Source organism: Epinephelus lanceolatus, chromosome 18 (genome assembly GCF_041903045.1).
Source record: "Epinephelus lanceolatus isolate andai-2023 chromosome 18, ASM4190304v1, whole genome shotgun sequence".
Classification (NCBI taxonomy): domain Eukaryota; kingdom Metazoa; phylum Chordata; class Actinopteri; order Perciformes; family Serranidae; genus Epinephelus; species Epinephelus lanceolatus.
Window position 1 is genome coordinate 42,953,121 of NC_135751.1, and position 21,153 is coordinate 42,974,273.

At 44.8% G+C, this 21,153-nt stretch overlaps 1 protein-coding gene across 1 annotated transcript; it reads left to right on the forward strand.

Annotated features, from left to right (window-relative positions):
- Positions 1-247: 247 nt before the first annotated feature.
- fbxl19 (F-box and leucine rich repeat protein 19) lies at positions 248-19,411 on the forward strand. Its single transcript, XM_033645200.2, has 11 exons — positions 248-598; positions 3,631-3,831; positions 11,257-11,400; positions 11,737-11,823; positions 13,373-13,558; positions 13,665-13,697; positions 14,087-15,387; positions 16,429-16,592; positions 17,148-17,309; positions 18,231-18,452; positions 18,642-19,411. The coding sequence occupies exons 2-11, from the start codon at positions 3,646-3,648 to the stop codon at positions 18,914-18,916; spliced, it is 2,760 nt and encodes a 919-aa protein (XP_033501091.1). The 5' UTR covers positions 248-598; positions 3,631-3,645; the 3' UTR covers positions 18,917-19,411.
- Positions 19,412-21,153: the final 1,742 nt, after the last annotated feature.

The window sequence follows — 21,153 nt, forward strand, 5'->3', positions numbered from 1 at the left end:
GTCTACATCATGTCTACATCATGTCTTCATCATGTCTTCATCATGCCTACATCATGCCTACATCATGTCTTCATCATGTCTGTATTAAGCTGTTATCTGTTGTCCATCTGACACACCTGCCAATAAAGCATATTGAAATTGGAAAAAAAGACATTGAAAATTAAGGGGGGGGGCAGTGTGTGTGTGTGTGTGTGTGTGTGTGTGTGTGTATGTGAGAGAGAGAGAGAGAGAGAGAGAGAGACAGAGAGAGAGAGAGAGAGAGAGAGAGAGAGAGAGAGAGCAGTGGATTGAATGGGCTCGGTTCACTCAGCAGCACTGCGCCCTTCACTTTATCGATATTATCGATCAGTTTGGAGACATTTAGCCCCACAGCGGGTCCCTTACTGAGGCTAGCCCGGGAGCTAGCCCGGAACACTGGAGGCTAACACCGATGGGACGCGTGTGAAGCAGCCCGGGAGCTAACAGCAGCCTGGCGGAAAGAAAGAAACAAGGAAGCGGACAGCTAGCTGCGAGGCTACACCGAAGCTAACGTTGGCTAACTGCTGGCTAATATTATTTCTAATGAGAGACCGAGGAGTATGCGACCTGAGACCAAGAGGTGAGTGTCCGCAGCATTATCTCTGTCCGGTGCCGGTTACCGAGGCTCCGTGTGTCCGGTGTGTGTCTTTAATGAAGCGGACAGATAATGAAAGAGGAAGCATACTGCAGGGACACAAAACAGCTAGCATCATGCTAACACGTTAGCAAGCGTAACATCTCAGATCGCGGGGGGGATGGGGAGGGATAGTGTCGTTTCACATGGTGTGATATTTAATTAACAACACACCTGACGTGTAGAAACGTTCACAGGTGTTCAGGTGTGTGGTCGTGTCAAATAAATGTAGGTTACTGTGACGCGCTATCGGTGTTAGCCGTTAGCGGCTAATCTCGCAAGTGGAGCCAGATGCGCATCTTCATTATTCTTGGCTGCTCACTTGCGTTAGCTCGCTTCATGGATTGATCAGATAAGATCAGATAATCAGTGATCGATCATCAGAGGGGATACTCAGGTGTTACAGCTGCACGAGGCCAGGTGTTATCAATAAATCTACTGATAATCAGATTTATCGGCTCAGTATGTGAACAAACACATCAAGGGACTGATTCCGGTTATTTTATATAACACACACACACACACACACACATACACACCATACTTTTACCATACAACATGTACTCTCTCGCTCTCTCTCACACACACACACACACACACACCCAGATACACACCATACTGTTACCATACAACATGTACTCACACACAGATCTGTGACCTCATAACATGATCATTCTGCCCTGTGACTGGACTAAGTCATGACACATGACATTATGACCACAGACTATACCATGACCTTATAACGTTCACGTCACACTGTACTGTGACAGTTTGTGGCGTATTAAACATGACTCTATGACATCATAACATAATATACAATGACTCCTAGAATGTTTATACGACTATGATGCTGTGACTTACATAATAAAATTTTACGACATACTTTACTGTGACGTTATTACACTCTATACTATGATTATGATCAATTAAAACAAGGACAACAGCTGAAGAATTAAAGGTAAAGAACAGACACATTTTACAACTTATACTGTGACTGTTATAACATTTTCATGACACACTGCTGTGACTGTTATAACATTTTCATGACACATTGTACTGTGACTGTTATAACATTCTCATGACACATTGTACTGTGACTGCTATAACATTCTCATGACACACTGTACTGTGACTGTTATAACATTCTCATGACACACTGCTGTGACTGTTATAACATTTTCATGACACACTGCTGTGACTGTTATAACATTTTCATGACACTGTACTGTGACTGTTATAACATTCTCATGACACACTGTACTGTGACTGTTATAACATTCTCATGACACACTGTACTGTGACTGTTATAACATTCTCATGACACACTGTACTGTGACTGTTATAACATTTTTATGACACACTGTACTGTGACTGTTACAACATTTTCATGACACACTGCTGTGACTGTTATAACATTTTCATGACACATTGTACTGTGACTGTTATAACATTTTCATGACACACTGCTGTGACTGTTATAATATTTTCATGACACACTGTACTGTGACTGTTACAACATTTTCATGACACATTGTACTGTGACTGTTATAACATTCTCATGACACATTGCTGTGACTGTTATAACATTCTCATGACACACTGTACTGTGACTGTTATAACATTCTCATGACACACTGCTGTGACTGTTATAACAATTTCATGACACTATACTGTGACTGTTATAACATTCTCATGACACACTGTGCTGTGACTGTTATAACATTCTCATGACACTATACTGTGACTGTTATAACATTCTCATGACACACTGTACTGTGACTGTTATAACATCCTCATGATACACTGTACTGTGACTGTTATAACATTTTCATGACACACTATACTGTGACTGTTATATCAGTCTCATGACACACTGTACTGTGACTGTTATAACATTCTCATGACACACTGTACTGTGACTGTTATAACATTTTCATGACACTATACTGTGACTGTTATAACATTTTCATGACACACTGTGCTGTGACTGTTATAACATTTTTATGACACACTGTACTGTGACTGTTATAACATTCTCATGACACACTGTGCTGTGACTGTTATAACATTCTCATGACACACTGTGCTGTGACTGTTATAACATTTTCATGACACACTATACTGTGACTGTTATATCATTCTCATGACACACTGTACTGTGACTGTTATAACATTCTCATGACACACTGTACTGTGACTGTTATATCATTCTCATGACACACTGTACAGTGACTGTTATAACATCCTCATGACACACTGTACTGTGACTGTTATAACATTTTCATGACACTATACTGTGACTGTTATAACATTCTCATGACACACTGTACTGTGACTGTTATAACATTTTTAGGACTTACTATACTACTGTATGACTTTTATAAAAAAAATGTTTGACATACTACACTGTAATATGACAGACTAACAAAAGTTTAATCTGTATTTGTAATATTAATAATTTATGTAATGAAAATGTTGATACTTGGAGTGTGTTCATTGATATGATATTGCCACACATATCAGGATACTATGCTGCATCAATTCCCCACCCCTGGTATATATGAATATTATATAATATTATATCTATAGGACCAATAATAAAATAAAAACAACCTAAGTAAAAGTAGTTTTCTTGATTTCTTGATATCGAATATTGACAGAAATCCAATATCGTGCATTCGTAGCCGGATTAACTGATTAATCACTGCAGCTCCTGACCCAAAAAAAGATGGCAGCCGGATGAGGCAGCAGCTCCCATTCAGGCTGCCATCTTTGTTTGGGTCCAAGAGATGAAACGTGATGTCATCAGAGGGACGATCTGTCACAGCAGCAGGATGATGATGTCAGAGGACCAGAGACGTGTCGGCAGTTTCTTTGAGATGTCAGATGTGATGACGCACAGAGGGACAGCCTGTCTCTTTACCTGTTCACATGTGTTCACTCATTCACGTGTCGCATCTGTGTCTCTGTGTCTGCAGCTGACTTGTTGGGTGATGTCGGGCAGTAAGGCGCTGGGCGGGGGGGCAGGCGGGGGGGCGAGGCGCAGGCGGACGCGGTGCCGGCGCTGCCAGGCCTGCATGAGGACCGAGTGTGGAGAGTGTCACTTCTGTAAGGACATGAAGAAGTTCGGAGGGCCCGGCCGGATGAAGCAGTCCTGCCTCCAGAGACAGTGCACGGCGGTGAGACACACACACACACACACACACACAGATAACTAAGGTTTACATGTATGACCACGTCCTGATTGGTTCTCATACAGCAGTGGAAACTACATTTCCTCAAGTACATGCTGAGATAAAACTTTATTGATCCCTTGGTGAAATTCATAAACTATTAAACAGTAAATCAAATCATTAAAAACAATCAAACACACTACAGTTTGACTGTTTTCAACACAACTAAAAAGTATACATTAATATGATTTTTTACAGTGCCCTGAGACAAACAGAGTTTGGCTTTTGGAGCGCAGCAGCATGACCACGTCATGTGACGAGGACCAACCAATCACAGCCCACAGATATATTTCTTTCTTCATTAAATATCAGTGAGTGATAAATATGGAGGAGAAGTTGATCATGTTAGTGCAGAGCTGTCAGAGCGTCACATCTGTCCCACAGACACACAGGAAGTAGATCAGCTCTGACCTCAGGTATTCAGGTAAACAGGCTGTGATACGGTGCTGGTTATGGTTGCTTAGCAACCTCAGACGCAACCTGCTGCCACGCTCTTGGAAGACGGTACAGAGTAGCGCCCGACCTCGCGTTTTCCACGCGGGTAAAGACACGGTGTGTGTACGGCCTCTTACACATGTCAGAAAATACTTGTTGAAAACATGTGAATGGACCGTTAAACTGGTTCCCATTATTACTGTGTTGCAGGGTTTTTTGGTTGGTCTAAATGTTTGCTGGATGACGCACTGGAGGACTTTTTATTAAACTCAGTTTAGTCTGTAGATGTTATTTTCCAACTGTAACAGGATCGTTCAACATATCGTTCGGTAACAGGATCGTTCAACATATCGTTCCGTAACAGGATCGTTCAATGTATCGTTCGGTAACAGGATCGTTCAACATATCGTTTGGTAACAGGATCGTTCAACATATCGTTGGGTAACCTGATCGTTCAACGTATCGTTCGGTAACAGGATCGTTCAACATATCGTTCGGTAACAGGATCGTTCAACGTATCGTTCAGTAACAGGATCGTTTAAGGTGTTTTTCAGTAACAGGATCGTTCAACGTATAGTTCAGTAACAGGATCGTTTAAGGTGTTGTTCGGTAACAGGATTGTTCGACGTATCGTTCGGTAACAGGATCGTTCGGTAACAGGATCGTTCAACATATCGTTCGGTAACAGGATCATTCAACGTATTGTTCAGTAACAGGATCGTTTAAGGTGTTGTTCGGTAACAGGATCATTCAACGCATCGTTTGGTAACAGGATCGTTCAATGTATTGTTCAGTAACAGGATCGTTTAACGTGTCGTTCAGTAACAGGATCGTTTAACGTGTCGTTCGGTAACAGGATCGTTCAAGGTATTGTTCGGTAACAGGATCGTTCAACGTATCGTTCGGTAACAGGATCGTTTACAGGATCGTTCGGTAACAGGATCGTTCAACGTATCGTTCGGTAACAGGATAGTGTAATGTATTGTTCGGTAACAGGATTGTTCAACATATTGTTCGGTAACAGGATCGTTTAAGGTGTTGTTCGGTAACAGGATCGTTCAACGTATCGTTCGGTAACAGGATCGTTCAACCTATCGTTCAGTAACAGGATCGTTTAAGGTGTTGTTCGGTAACAGGATCGTTCAACGTATCGTTCGGTAACAGGATCGTTCAACATATTGTTCAGTAACAGGATCGTTCAACGTATCATTCGGTAACAGGATCGTTCAACGTATCGTTCGGTAACAGGATCATTCAACGTATCGTTCGGTAACAGGATTGTTCAACATATTGTTCAGTAACAGGATCGTTCAATGTATCGTTCGGTAACAGGATTGTTCAACGTATTGTTCGGTAACAGGATCATTCAACATATTGTTCAGTAACAGGATTGTTCAACGTATTGTTCGGTAACAGGATCATTCAACATATTGTTCAGTAACAGGATCGTTCAATGTATCGTTCGGTAACAGGATTGTTCAACGTATTGTTCGGTAACAGGATCATTCAACATATTGTTCAGTAACAGGATTGTTCAACGTATCATTCGGTAACAGGATCGTTCAACGTATCGTTCGGTAACAGGATCATTCAACGTATCGTTCGGTAACAGGATTGTTCAACATATTGTTCAGTAACAGGATCGTTCAATGTATCGTTCGGTAACAGGATTGTTCAACGTATTGTTCGGTAACAGGATCATTCAACATATTGTTCAGTAACAGGATCGTTCAACATATTGTTCGGTAACAGGATCGTTCAACCTATCGTTCAGTAACAGGATCGTTTAAGGTGTTGTTTGATAACAGGATCGTTCAACGTATCGTTCGGTAACAGGATCGTTCAACATATTGTTCAGTAACAGGATCGTTCAACGTATCATTCGGTAACAGGATCGTTCAACGTATCGTTCGGTAACAGGATCATTCAACGTATCGTTCGGTAACAGGATTGTTCAACATATTGTTCAGTAACAGGATCGTTCAATGTATCGTTCGGTAACAGGATTGTTCAACGTATCGTTCGGTAACAGGATCATTCAACATATTGTTCAGTAACAGGATCGTTCAACGTATCGTTTGGTAACAGGATCGTTCAACATATTGTTCGGTAACAGGATCGTTTAAGGTGTTGTTCGGTAACAGGATCATTCAATGTATCGTTTGGTAACAGGATCGTTCAATGTATTGTTCAGTAACAGGATCGTTCAATGTATTGTTCAGTAACAGGATCGTTTAACGTGTCGTTGGGTAACAGGATCGTCTAACGTGTTGTTCGGTAACAGGATCATTCAACATATTGTTCAGTAACAGGATTGTTCAACGTATCGTTTGGTAACAGGATCGTTCAACATATTGTTCAGTAACAGGATCGTTTAACGTGTTGTTCGGTAACAGGATCGTTCAACATATTGTTCAGTAACAGGATCGTTTAACATATTGTTCAGTAACAGGATCGTTTAACGTGTTGTTCGGTAACAGGATCGTTCAACATATTGTTCAGTAACAGGATCGTTTAAGGTGTTGTTTGGTAACAGGATCATTCAACGTATCGTTTGGTAACAGGATCGTTCAATGTATTGTTCAGTAACAGGATCGTCTAACGTGTCGTTCGGTAACAGGATCGTTCAAGGTATTGTTCGGTAACAAGATTGTTCAACGTATCGTTCGTTTAACGTATCGTTCTGTAACAGGATCGTTTAACGTATCGTTCGGTAACAGGATCGTTCAACATATCGTTCCGTAACAGGATCGTTCAATGTATCGTTCGGTAACAGGATCGTTCAACATATCGTTTGGTAACAGGATCGTTCAACATATCGTTGGGTAACCTGATCGTTCAACGTATCGTTCGGTAACAGGATCGTTCAACATATCGTTCGGTAACAGGATCGTTCAACGTATCGTTCAGTAACAGGATCGTTTAAGGTGTTTTTCAGTAACAGGATCGTTCAACGTATAGTTCAGTAACAGGATCGTTTAAGGTGTTGTTCGGTAACAGGATTGTTCGACGTATCGTTCGGTAACAGGATCGTTCGGTAACAGGATCGTTCAACATATCGTTCGGTAACAGGATCATTCAACGTATTGTTCAGTAACAGGATCGTTTAAGGTGTTGTTCGGTAACAGGATCATTCAACGCATCGTTTGGTAACAGGATCGTTCAATGTATTGTTCAGTAACAGGATCGTTTAACGTGTCGTTCAGTAACAGGATCGTTTAACGTGTCGTTCGGTAACAGGATCGTTCAAGGTATTGTTCGGTAACAGGATCGTTCAACGTATCGTTCGGTAACAGGATCGTTTACAGGATCGTTCGGTAACAGGATCGTTCAACGTATCGTTCGGTAACAGGATAGTGTAATGTATTGTTCGGTAACAGGATTGTTCAACATATTGTTCGGTAACAGGATCGTTTAAGGTGTTGTTCGGTAACAGGATCGTTCAACGTATCGTTCGGTAACAGGATCGTTCAACCTATCGTTCAGTAACAGGATCGTTTAAGGTGTTGTTCGGTAACAGGATCGTTCAACGTATCGTTCGGTAACAGGATCGTTCAACATATTGTTCAGTAACAGGATCGTTCAACGTATCATTCGGTAACAGGATCGTTCAACGTATCGTTCGGTAACAGGATCATTCAACGTATCGTTCGGTAACAGGATTGTTCAACATATTGTTCAGTAACAGGATCGTTCAATGTATCGTTCGGTAACAGGATTGTTCAACGTATTGTTCGGTAACAGGATCATTCAACATATTGTTCAGTAACAGGATTGTTCAACGTATTGTTCGGTAACAGGATCATTCAACATATTGTTCAGTAACAGGATCGTTCAATGTATCGTTCGGTAACAGGATTGTTCAACGTATTGTTCGGTAACAGGATCATTCAACATATTGTTCAGTAACAGGATTGTTCAACGTATCATTCGGTAACAGGATCGTTCAACGTATCGTTCGGTAACAGGATCATTCAACGTATCGTTCGGTAACAGGATTGTTCAACATATTGTTCAGTAACAGGATCGTTCAATGTATCGTTCGGTAACAGGATTGTTCAACGTATTGTTCGGTAACAGGATCATTCAACATATTGTTCAGTAACAGGATCGTTCAACATATTGTTCGGTAACAGGATCGTTCAACCTATCGTTCAGTAACAGGATCGTTTAAGGTGTTGTTTGATAACAGGATCGTTCAACGTATCGTTCGGTAACAGGATCGTTCAACATATTGTTCAGTAACAGGATCGTTCAACGTATCATTCGGTAACAGGATCGTTCAACGTATCGTTCGGTAACAGGATCATTCAACGTATCGTTCGGTAACAGGATTGTTCAACATATTGTTCAGTAACAGGATCGTTCAATGTATCGTTCGGTAACAGGATTGTTCAACGTATCGTTCGGTAACAGGATCATTCAACATATTGTTCAGTAACAGGATCGTTCAACGTATCGTTTGGTAACAGGATCGTTCAACATATTGTTCGGTAACAGGATCGTTTAAGGTGTTGTTCGGTAACAGGATCATTCAATGTATCGTTTGGTAACAGGATCGTTCAATGTATTGTTCAGTAACAGGATCGTTCAATGTATTGTTCAGTAACAGGATCGTTTAACGTGTCGTTGGGTAACAGGATCGTCTAACGTGTTGTTCGGTAACAGGATCATTCAACATATTGTTCAGTAACAGGATTGTTCAACGTATCGTTTGGTAACAGGATCGTTCAACATATTGTTCAGTAACAGGATCGTTTAACGTGTTGTTCGGTAACAGGATCGTTCAACATATTGTTCAGTAACAGGATCGTTTAACATATTGTTCAGTAACAGGATCGTTTAACGTGTTGTTCGGTAACAGGATCGTTCAACATATTGTTCAGTAACAGGATCGTTTAAGGTGTTGTTTGGTAACAGGATCATTCAACGTATCGTTTGGTAACAGGATCGTTCAATGTATTGTTCAGTAACAGGATCGTCTAACGTGTCGTTCGGTAACAGGATCGTTCAAGGTATTGTTCGGTAACAAGATTGTTCAACGTATCGTTCGTTTAACGTATCGTTCTGTAACAGGATCGTTTAACGTATCGTTCGGTTTGTGATGTTTACTAAACTGAAAGCCTCGTACTGAACAGATCAGTATGAATATGTGTCATTGTTACATCCACAGGAAACTGATAAATATACAGGTAGGAAAATTGGAGTTGGAATAGTTCGTAAGAGTGCGGGTATAAACAGAGCGAGGGTGAAGTCTCGTTTAGCCACATGTTAGAGACACGTAAAGGTTGTAAACTGACAGTGGGGTATTTACTGATGTAGAACAGAAGATGAAAATCTCTCAGTCACACTGACTTAAAGACGAGGAATGGGAAGTGCTAACATGCTAACTCATTCCCACAGCACTGTGTCTCCTGTCTCACTGAGCACAGTCACAGTGTCAGCACAACACAGTCGTTTATTTTTACCAACTGTGGGTTTGATCTCTGCACACAGACGTTACAGAGACATCTGTGGACACACACTGGTCCTCACACACAGACCACAGCGCACACTGACACGTTAACATGTCGACATAATCCTCTGTTACACCTGCACACACACACACACACTCACACACACACACACACACACACACACACACAGACTGTCGGCTTCAAACTCTGAAGGTGTGATTTTTCTTTTTTAATTATTTATTTTATTTGTGTCGATTCTTCAAGCCAGCAGGCGACGATGCTGGGTTTCCGTGGCAACCAGAGATGGTTGCTGGCGCTGTGAGTGAGAAAGAGTTGGCTTTGATCCATCGAGATGCTCTAACACACACACACACACACACACACACACGCTGAGCCAGTCAGTCTTCATATTATTTCTGTTGTTGGGTTATTTATTTGTGTGCTTATGGGAGGAGGAGGAGGAGGAGGAGGTGGTGGCACCCTCTGGTGGTTCCTCAGAGATAAAAGGATCCGCAGGAGCAGCTCCTCCTCTTTAATCTTCACTTCAGGCATCATAATAAAACTGAAACAGCTTCATATGATGATCAGCTGTATTCAGATCAGATTTATTGATCCTCAGAGCTACAGACGGATAACAGACAACACAGACGTTACACTCACAGTACACAACAGATACACAACAGATAAACAACAGATACACAGTACAACCAGGCAGCTTCATCTGAGGCTTAAAATTAATAAAATGTCCACTAGAGTGCGTCCCCTCAGAGCTCCATGTTCACATATAGAAATCAACATGTTTACAGCCTGTTCGGTCTCTGGAGATCATTTACACATTTTTACACAACTCACCTGTTTATATTTTATTAAGGCTTAAATTCACATCATCAAGGGGGCGGGACCTCTTTGACTGACAGGCTGTTTGCTGACTGTAGATAGGTCCACCCCTCGCTCCTCCACAGCTCCACCCTCTTGAAGATGGCGACGGCTGTAATGCTGAACCAGAGGCTACGAAAACAGGAGTCCACAAACCAATGAGTGACATCACTGTAGCTACGTCTGATATTCTTTACAGTCCCCTCAGGAACACTGCTCAGCTTTGCTTCCATTTCCCTAGTGGCCACTCGTGTCATTACAGTAAAAAAAAAATCTCTGCAGCCCAAAAATTATTCTGAATTTTTGATCAATGGAGGTTTTGTATCCGTAAAATTATTTGTGACATCATCACAATGTGAAGTCTTTGAGCTGAGTCGGTGAAACACGACTGCACCGATTCAGTGGGCCGAACACGGCGAAATAAAGCTGGAAACTTTTTGGCGTATGCAGATGCCATCTTGGTGTTTAGTTTCCAGTTATCATCATACAGCTGAATACAACAAATAAATATCATCATAAAGAGCCACAATCTGACCCTCTGTCTGTCTGTCTCTCTCCACCTGTCTGTATGTCTGTCTGTCTGTCTGTCTGTGTGTCTGTACAGCCGGTCTTGCCTCACACGGCGGTGTGTTTTGCATGCGGCGAGGCAGGGAAGGAGGACACGGTGGACTCCGAGGAGGAGAAGTTCAACCTCTCTCTGATGGAGTGCACCATCTGTAACGAGATCATCCACCCGAGCTGTCTGAAGGTCAGTGATCTGTTTGTGTTGGAGCTGTGACCTCTGACCTCACGCTCTGATGTCACAGCTGCACATTTGACACATTTGAATCTTTTGTTTGTCACCACATCCTGTTTCTCACCTTTCAAAATAAGATACAGATTATTAAACGACTTGTTTGATTTCCTTGTTGATGATGTCAAAACGAACCGCCTCCAGTCTGAATTATTATAAAGTTTAATGATTTGTTTTTGTTACCATGGAGACCAGGCATGAAATACCACACCCAGTTCAGATGTTGACTCAACAAGATGGCCTTTGATTTAAACTTTTCATTTGGGTTAAATTGTTTTTGTGTGTTTACAGATGGGTAAAGCCGAAGGAATCATCAATGATGAGATCCCAAACTGCTGGGAGTGTCCAAAGTGCCACAAGGAGGGCAAAACCAGTAAGGTAAGACTCAGACCAGTAAGGTAAGACTCAGACCAGTAAGAGTCAGACCAGTAAGATCTGTTGTGTAGGACTAAATGTTAATATCCCTTATTGCACACTTGAGACACTGCTAGAGACTCTGTGGGATGGTCAAGTGAGAGATGGCGTCCTCTGGGTTATCAAGTGGGCGCCCTCCTTCCTTGGTGTTTCGCTGATTGGCCCACGACACCTCCAGAGGGTTCAGCAGTGAATCCCAGTGTCCCAAGTTTTTGTTATTTATTTATTAAAAGGATCCCCATTAGCTGCCACCTAGGTGATGAGCTAGTCTTCCTGGGGTCCAAAACACTCCCTAGATGCCATCTACTCATTTGAGGGCCCAGGTGGAGTCCTTCCTCTTTATCCAAAACCACTGACTCCCCTTTTCAGCTGCTCTGGAGAGGTCCTTGACTGCCTGCTGGTGGGCCTTCCCTCGCACTCCCATCTCCAGGAGTAGCCTGGATGTTGAGGTGGCTACGAACCCTCTGCAGCCGACATCCACTGCTCATACCTTCGCTGCCCAGCCTTGTTGTTGTACATCGACTGCAAACTCAGCATACCTCAGCTCCTTGCGCTCATAGGCCACTTCCACTGCACTCTCCCAGGGCACTGTCAGCTCGATAATGTACACGTGCCTGAGCGAGGCTGACCATAGCACAAGGTCGCGTCGTAGGTTGATGGACGTGATCACAGCTGCAAAGCAGAGCTTCTGGCCCAAGTCTGCCAGCAGCTTCCAATCCCGTGCCCTGTCTAGCTGCCCAGTGTCTGGTCTTGAGGTTGTGAGACTGGCTTGACCCTTGCCCTTCTGGACAAATGTTGTTGCCTGCCAGCGGGATGACGGGGGAGGAAGGGCATTGATACCTGTCCTTTGAGTTTCCAACACTGCTGCAAGACATTTTAACACCTGGTTGTGCCACCAGGTGTAACGGCCTTGGGTGAAGCTGGTCGTGCAGCCCACCAACATGTGCTTAAGTGTTGCTGGACTCGGACAGAATGGGCATGCAGGGTCTTCACCATACCACTGGCTGAGTTTTTTGGGAGATGTAAGGATGTTGTAGGCAGCCCTGATGGTAAAGCTTGCCCTGAATGCCTCCATTTCCCACAGCTCTTGCCAGGAGATCTTCCTCTTCTCCACTCCTTCCCACATCATCCACTACCCTTGCTTTGCGTGCGCCATGGCCTTTGCACACCATCCTGCCTCCTCATACCGATGCACCTCCTGAACCACCAGCTTGTGTCTCTGGGACAGAGTGGCCTTGTTTCAGGCTGGTTTGCTGTCCCCAAGACCAAGACCACTCCTCCTCTGCTGCACTCGGCCAACTATTACCTTGTGCTTTAGTGCTGCCTTTGCCTGCTCAGTTGCAGCCAGTGGAGTCCACTTCCTCCTGGTAGCCAGGATGGGGGCAGCTTGGGCTACAAACAAGGTAAGACTCAGACCAGTAAGAGTCAGACCAGTAAGGTGAGAGTCAGACCAGTAAGCCGGTGAGAAGGTGTGCAACCATCTGTCTTTAAGCAGCCTCATGTGTGTGTTCAGGACCAGCCGGATGGCTCGGGGAAGCGGCGGCTGGATAACGGCGAGGTGGGCCGCTGGAAGCTCACAGATGACCCTCCCCCTAAAAAGAAAGCCCCTCCCTCCCTGGAGGAGGGGGGGAGGACAGAGGGGGGTCACAAGAGGAAGAAGGAGAAGGAGCTGCCTCAGGACAGCGGTCCCAAGAAGAAGGTGGAGTGTTAACCATTCACAGAGCAGATCTGACGGGAAGTTAATGTGTCCAACCTGTGAACAGCTCTGATTGACCATCTGTCTCTTCTTTCTTTTTCTCTCTCAGATGAAAGGAGCCCACGAGAAACGCCCCAAAAAGGTACCAAGCCTTTATTATTATTATTATTATTATTGTTATTGATAGTTGACAGTTGTTATGATTGTTATTGTTATTATGGGGTACCCTCTGGTACCTGACCCGGTGCAGAACTGATTTGTTTTCCCCCTCATTGTAAAAGGATGTGACGTTTGTGGGCGTTCCCGTAAATAACTGACTGTATCTATGTTGATAAAATGCTGGAAAATAAATTAAAATAATATTTAGAATAACGTTATGATCTGTAATGTTCCTGTATCTCATTTGGACTGGAAAATAAAAACATTTGAACATGTAAAACGTTCCGAACAAAACGTTTAATTAACGGACCGAACAAACAAACTGTCATTACAGACGAAGATGTCCTGATTCTGTTTTCTTGTTTCCATCAGAAACCCAAACAGGAGGCGGTGGAGTCCAACGGTCCCACTTCCTCAGCTGGTGGAGGAGCAGGAGGACTACAGGGCTCCTCCACTTCTTCTTCTTCTTCGTCTTCTCAACCCAGCGGAGGAGGAGGTGGGGGAGGAGGGGGAGGTGCAGGGGGGACGTCGAGTGCGGATCAGCGCTCGCATCACAGAGAGAAACTGGAACGCTTTAAGAGGATGTGTCTGCTGGAGCGCCGGCCTGAGTCCTCCTCCTCCTCCTCCTCCAGCTCCGAGTCTGACTCTGAGTCTGACTCTGACGACTCCCTGAGGGGGGAGCAGGCGGGAGGAGGCTCCTCACCTTCATCCTCCTCACCTGCCCCGCCTCCTCCTGTCGTCTATGGCAACAGCAGCGGCGGGCGGGCTGAGCGTGAGAGGAGTCGCAGTGAGCGTGAGAGGGAGAGGGAGAGGGAGCGGCGCCTGGCCGAGCTGGGCTTCAGCGCCAGCGAGGAGTCGGAAGGGGAGGGGGGAAGGGGGGAGGAGGAGGTGCGAGAGGAAGAGCAGGGAGTGGGGGAGAAGGCACGACGGAGAGGAGGAGAGGCGGGGTTACCTCCACGAGGAAGGAAAGGAGGACTGCTGGACGGAGAGGAGGAGGACACGCCCACCTCTGACAGGACCAGGAAAAACTCCGCCTCCCTCCCTCCACCCTCACCCCTCTCCTCCAATCAGATGCCTCCATCCTTGCAGCATGACGGCTTCACGGGGAAGCAGCGCAGCAATGGGCAGGAGGCACGCAACGGGCGGACACGAGGAGGGACGGGAGGGGGAGCAGGGGGGAGGGAGGGAGGGGAGAAGGAGAATGCCAGTGGCGTTCTGACTAATCACAGACACAGCGGCGGAGGAGGGGGTGGGACCAAAGGCAGCGGGAGCCGCGGCAACAAGATCCGTAGCAACAGTAAGAGCCAGACGTCCAGGAGCAACATGTCCTCCCCCTCCTCCTCCATCCCCACCTCTAACGGAGGGGGAGGGGGGGGAGGTGGCCTGATGATGTCAGCCATGGCGGCGTCTCCCTGCTCACAGCCGTCCCGTCTGGCCCCGCGCTCTCAGATGATGAAGCGCAGCCCTCCGGCTGTGCCCTCGCCCCCCCGGCCCGTTCAGATGGAGAGACACCTGGTGCGTCCCCCGCCCACCTGCCCCGAGCCCAGCTGCCTGCCGCTGGACTCTGGCTCCTCCCACATCATGACACGTGACGTGTGGCTCCGAGTCTTCACTCACCTGAGCCAGAGAGAGCTGTGTGTCTGCATGAGGGTGTGTCGCACCTGGAGCCGCTGGTGAGTCACACTTGACATCACAGTGACATCAAACTTGACATCACAGTGACATCCCACTTGACATCACAGTGACGTCACCTCTCCTGCCACATCACTCGTAGATACAGAAACATAGACGCCTCACAGCCTCTGGACCATACGCCAACGTCACATCTAAACAAACAGAGCGCCGTCTTCACACCCACGTTGTGCTGCGTCCAAATCAGACGGGTCCTTCTTCACAGAGCGTCTCTGAGGAGACAAATAAGATAAATATAAATATTAAACCAAAACGTTTGACCCCAAACTACATCATCAGGTCACTTCCTGCTTCACCTGAACTCTGGAAGATATAATATATGTTAACTAAAATAGGAGCTGGTAGGAGCTAGCTAGAGGTGCTGCACGCTACAGTGTTGCTGTGCAAACATTGTGTCCGCCCTCCATCTTGTTACAGCTGGTCACGGCGTCCTGTTGGCAGAGCGTGTTGCTGCTGAAGTGTTGCCCCTGCAGGTCGACCCGGTGAGTAAGTGGCTCAGTTTTGAGCCACAAAGCCCCTTTAGCATGGTTAACTATGTTCGCACTGCTACCTCTGTTAGCACTGTTAGCATAAATGCTAAAAGGGTTTTGTAGCTCGAAATGAAGCCACTTACCCACCAGGTCGACCTGTGGGGAAGCACAACTCTTCCACAGCAACTTGATACACCAATAGGAGGCCATTACCATCTGTAATCATCAAATGAGCTGCGCTGCAGCAAGCTAACGTTAGTTCCCACCTGTTTGCAGTTTGATAATCTGAACACAGAACATGTTTTCTTGTGGCATCCTTTCTAAAATGATTATTCTGTTCTGATCAGGGAATTAATGAGCAGACAGTGTTAGCTAGCTAGCATGTTAGCTAGTTGAAAAGTCGCTACTTCCACATTAAATGATATTGTATAGGGACGTCTCCACAAGTACTAACCAGGGACAATAAGACAATTTAACACAGTTGATGCAGCGTCTACGTAACTCTGTCTGTGACATCACATGTTTAGTGTCTGTCTCTTGTCTCTTCTTCAGGTGTTGTGATAAAAGGTTGTGGACTCAGATCGATCTGAGCCGGCAGCGCTCCATCACCCCCCCCATGCTGAGTGGTATCATCCGCCGACAGCCCGTCTCCCTCAACCTGGGTTATACCAACATCTCCAAGAAACAGTTAATGTGGCTCATCAACCGCTTACAAGGTGCTGCCAACACTTCCTGTTCACCTGTCTGGAGACGTTCAGTCTCTACGACACAACTTTACAAATCTGTCTTTCTCCTGACATGTCCAAATGATATTTATATCATGATCTTCTCAAAAACATAATCTGTTCTTCAAACACTCAGCAGCTTCTGTGAAGTTTAGTTGATTCAAAACACACATTAAACATGAACACAAATCAGCTTCACTATAACTCGCAGCATTCACAGACAAACACTTGTCTTTATCTGGACACATTTTCCCCACAAATACAACATGCTAACGTTTTTAGCACAAGCCTATGGCATTTTACATTGTATAAATTAGCCTAGCAGCTAGCAGAGATTTCCTCTGCTCATATGAAACCAGGGACAACAGCAACATTTCCACTGAGGGAAATGGTTTCAGCTCACAGAGACAGACAGGAGGTCTGCGTCAGGCTACAGTGTAGGCTCTGTGTCAACCTACAGAGCCTACACTGTAGGTACAGCATTGAGTCGACACAGATGTGTCAATCCTGCATTAGTCTCACCTGTCCCATGTGTGTCCTGTTCAGGTCTGTTGGAGTTGAATGTGTCGGGGTGTCCGTGGCAGGCGGTGTCTGCTCTGTGTCAGGCCGTCTGTCCCTGTCTGAAGCTGCTGGACCTCAGCAGAGTGGAGGACCTCAAAGACTCTCACCTGAGAGAGCTGCTGGCCCCCCCACCTGACACCAGGACAGGTGAGAGACACGTCACCTGACAGGAACACACTCGGAAGCAGGAAGCGTTAGTCTCATGCTGCTCTGGGAACGTTTCAGGAACACGTCGGTTCACAGAGATGAATTCTTCTGAATGAGCAGATTATTGTGACATCATGGTGAAGTTCGTTATCACAGCAACTGAAACTAAATGTAATGATTGGAAATTAAACCGTCTTTAGCTTTGAGTTCAATACACACACAAAATAAGGGCGTCTGTGTAATATTACTTTGTACATTTTAAGGGGTTTTATATTAATTACTTTTAATCAATTAATTGATTATAATAAACACCATAAACTGATAATAAATGGAGATGTCATGTCCTTAAAATCTGTTTGTTAAGTAAGGGCTTTTGATATCAAAGTTAAGGGGTTATATTCAGAGCTCTTTGACTTGTTCATTGGTTCAGATTTAAAGGCTGTTTCACATCCAAATTACACACGAGTCCCTTATAAACCCTTCAAACCCACTTAAATGTTCAGGTTAACCATTTAAATCACCTTAATGTATTTAAGGTATGTTTCGTTTCCATTAATTGAGCTATTAATTAGCACCAGATTTAGGGTGAGCCCTTTAAATTTTACCTTAAATTGGAAATAAATGTCATTTAAAGAGACTAGTTTTAAGGGGTTTTACTTTACCTTAACAACACTAAATAGATTTGTCAAATTTATTCACTTAATGTGTAAATTAAGGGCAAACTTGTGTACCCATTAAAATCTATTTAATTATTAATTAAGGGGTTTTAAAGGGTGTTTTTTAAGGGTTTTTTTTATTTATTGATAAATTTATAAATTAATGAAGTTTATTTGAATTATTTAAACCCTTAAGCTCAGATTCTAAAACTTTTGTTGTTTCATTAACACATCTTTGTTCTCTGCTCTCTGACTGGTCGCTCAGCTCATGGTGAAAGCAGAGTGGGGCGTTTCCAGAACGTGACGGAGCTGCGACTGGCTGGTTTGGACCTGACGGACGCGTCGTCTCGTCTGTTGGTGCGTTACGTCCCTCACCTGAGCAGGTTAGACCTGAGCCACTGTGGGAACATCACGGACCAGACGGTGCACACCCTCACCTCCCCCATCTCCCCCCTGAGAGAGAGCCTCACCCACATCAACCTGGCAGGTAAACACAGCAGAGACTGTAGCAGGTCTGGTGTTCTATTGGCCAAATCACTGTGACATCACACCAACAACAACAGTCACTTCCTGGTAGACACCTGCCGATTGTTTTCACCTGCTGAGACGTGTTTGCAGCAGCAGGTTCCTACTAAAGATGTGAACTCACCTGTGTGTGTGTGTGTGTGTGTTTCAGGTTGTGCAAAGGTGACGGAGCAGTGCATCCCGTTGCTGCGTCGCTGCCCCTCCCTACAGACGGTGGACCTGCGCTCCTGCTCCCTCCTCTCCTCTGAGACCGGACAGCTGCTCTCCTTCCCCTCCCACACCTCCTCCTCTTCCTCCTCCACCTCTTCATCCTCCTCTTCCTCCACCACTACCACAGTCGCTGCTTCATCCTCCTCCTCCTCCACGTCTGCCTCCTCCTCGTCCTCCTGTCCTCCTGAAGACAGAACGCTGCTAAAGAACAGCTAAAGTCCTCCTGCAGGTCATGTGACACTTGAGTCATTGGTCCAGACGGCCTGTAAGCCCCACCTCCAACCTCATTACACTACAGACGGGTGAGGGAGATGAGGAGGAGGAGGAGGCATCTGTGCAACATTTCTCCTGATGTAACAAGTCCAGCGACCAGAAGAAGAGGAGGAAGAAGAGGAGGAGGAAGAGGAAGCTGTTTTAGGAAAGTTGTGGGTAATAGGTAAAAAATAGAAACCCTGAGCATGTACATATTTGTTCTCTGTACAATTTTGGGTGTGTGTATATATCTGTAGTTTACTGTAAATGACCCTTAACCTTTGAGACATCACCCCAACACTCCTTTCCTTCTCTCCTTCCCTGCTATCCTTCCTTCCTTCCGTCCTTCCACCCTTTGACCAGTCATCACTGGGCATCACCTGCTCGTCAGCAGCTGCAGAAAACAGGGGACAGAAAATCAAGACTTCATGTTGGTCACATTTAGTTTGTGTGATTTGACAGGTGACATCATCGACACCCCCCCAAAAAAAAAAAAACAACAACAACAGGAAGTCAGAAACTTGGTTTGTTTCTGGGAAGTTTAAAATAAGGTCAGTGTGACGTTTGCATCTCTGAGCGTTGGTCAGACACCGAGACTAACAGTTTCCCTTTGCTTCCAGTCTTTGTGCTAAGCTAGGCTAAACACGTGTGTCTGCTCTGACTCTGGGCGAGCGGACGCCTCGTCTCTCTGCGAGGTTTGGAATGGTTAAACGACTGTTTTCACTATTGATGAATCCGCAGATTATTTCCTCCATTGTTTGGTCTGTAAAAGAAACGTTTTTAGAGTCCAACGTGATGTCTTCGTTTGGTCCGACAGTCCAAAGGTCAAAGTTCAGTGAGATGAAACAGAAACCGTCACATCAGTGAAGCTGAAACGTTCTTTAAGAAATGACTCAAACAAAAAATCAAAGATCAGTAACATCAGAAGAGACGATTGATCCATGAGACGTCTGCAGCTCTGACGTTCAGTGTGTCCTGAAGATTAATATGAAAAATAAAGTTTATAGTGTCGTGAGAGAAAATCAGAAATCATTTCCTTTGTAGCGACGAGCCAACGGACATCATAGTGAATGTAAACACACCTGTGTGCGTGCATGTGTCCGTGTGCGTGTGTGTGTGTGTGTTGAAAACAGTGTTAAATGTGACTGTATGAACCCAGTGTGAACCAGTAAGACCAGTAAGAGACACCTCAAACACTGATCGGCAGCACAGTTCCTCTGAATGTTCTCAGTAAACAGGAAGTGATTCGACCACCACCCGTGACAGTGACGGCATAGCTCTCACCTGCAAGCGCACCTTCTGCCTGTTTACATTGAAAACCATGGCGTGTGCACGGGCCCCGCAGTGACCTCATCATATGTCACAGATATCAAAGTTACTGTCATGTCAGACCACAGAGAGCATCTGAACCTGGAAATATCACATGATCATTAAAGTAGTTAGTGATTATTTTTCTGTTCTGATTAATTGTCTGATCGTCGCAGCTTCAGTCTGACGTTCAGCTGAAGTTAAACCTGCAGCAGGTCGTTTAAATTTAACACGGACATGAATCAGACAGATGGAGCTAAGCTAACAGTTTCCACCTGCTCCCAGTGTTTGTGCTATGCTAAGCTAAAAGTTTACAACTACCTAGTGTCTGTGCTAAGATAAGCTAACGGTTTCCACCTGCTCCCAGTGTTTGTGCTATGCTAAGCTAACAGTTTTTACCAGCTTTCAGTGTTTGTGCTATGCTAAGCTAACAGTTTCCACCAGCTTTCAGTGTTTGTGCTAAGCTAAACTAACCAGACGTATCTCTGAAACAGATCCAACAGTTTCAGTAAAATGTCCGACTGTTCCTTTAAATGCCTCGCAGTGACATCACTGGTGTGAAGGTTGTTCAGGTGTGTTTTGGGGGTGTTCTTCTTCCTGTGTGTGTGTGTGTGTGTGTGTGTGTGTGTGTGTTAGACCGACAGCGCTGGGTGTGTTTGAATCTGAGCCTCAGTGTCTTCAACGTTCGCCTCATTTATTCATTCATCTTCCCCTCTTTGTCTTTAAACATCTGCTCCTCCTCCTCCTCCTCCTCCCATGTCCATCACCTCTGATCAGATTCTTTTGGGAAGTTATTGACGATGTTTTTTCTCAGGAGTATTTCTTATATTTATTTTCCATCAGTCCGAACACACATTCCTTCAGAATGTTTCACATGTTGTTTCTGTGATGAA

Coding starts and splice junctions, on each gene's coding strand:
- fbxl19 (XM_033645200.2), top strand. CDS start 3,646: ATGTCGGGCAGTAAGGCGCTGGGCGGGGGGGCAGGCGGGGGGGCGAGG. Junction 13,698..14,086: donor ACGAGAAACGCCCCAAAAAG/GTACCAAGCCTT, acceptor TGTTTCCATCAG/AAACCCAAACAGGAGGCGGT. Junction 17,310..18,230: donor CCCACCTGACACCAGGACAG/GTGAGAGACACG, acceptor CTGGTCGCTCAG/CTCATGGTGAAAGCAGAGTG.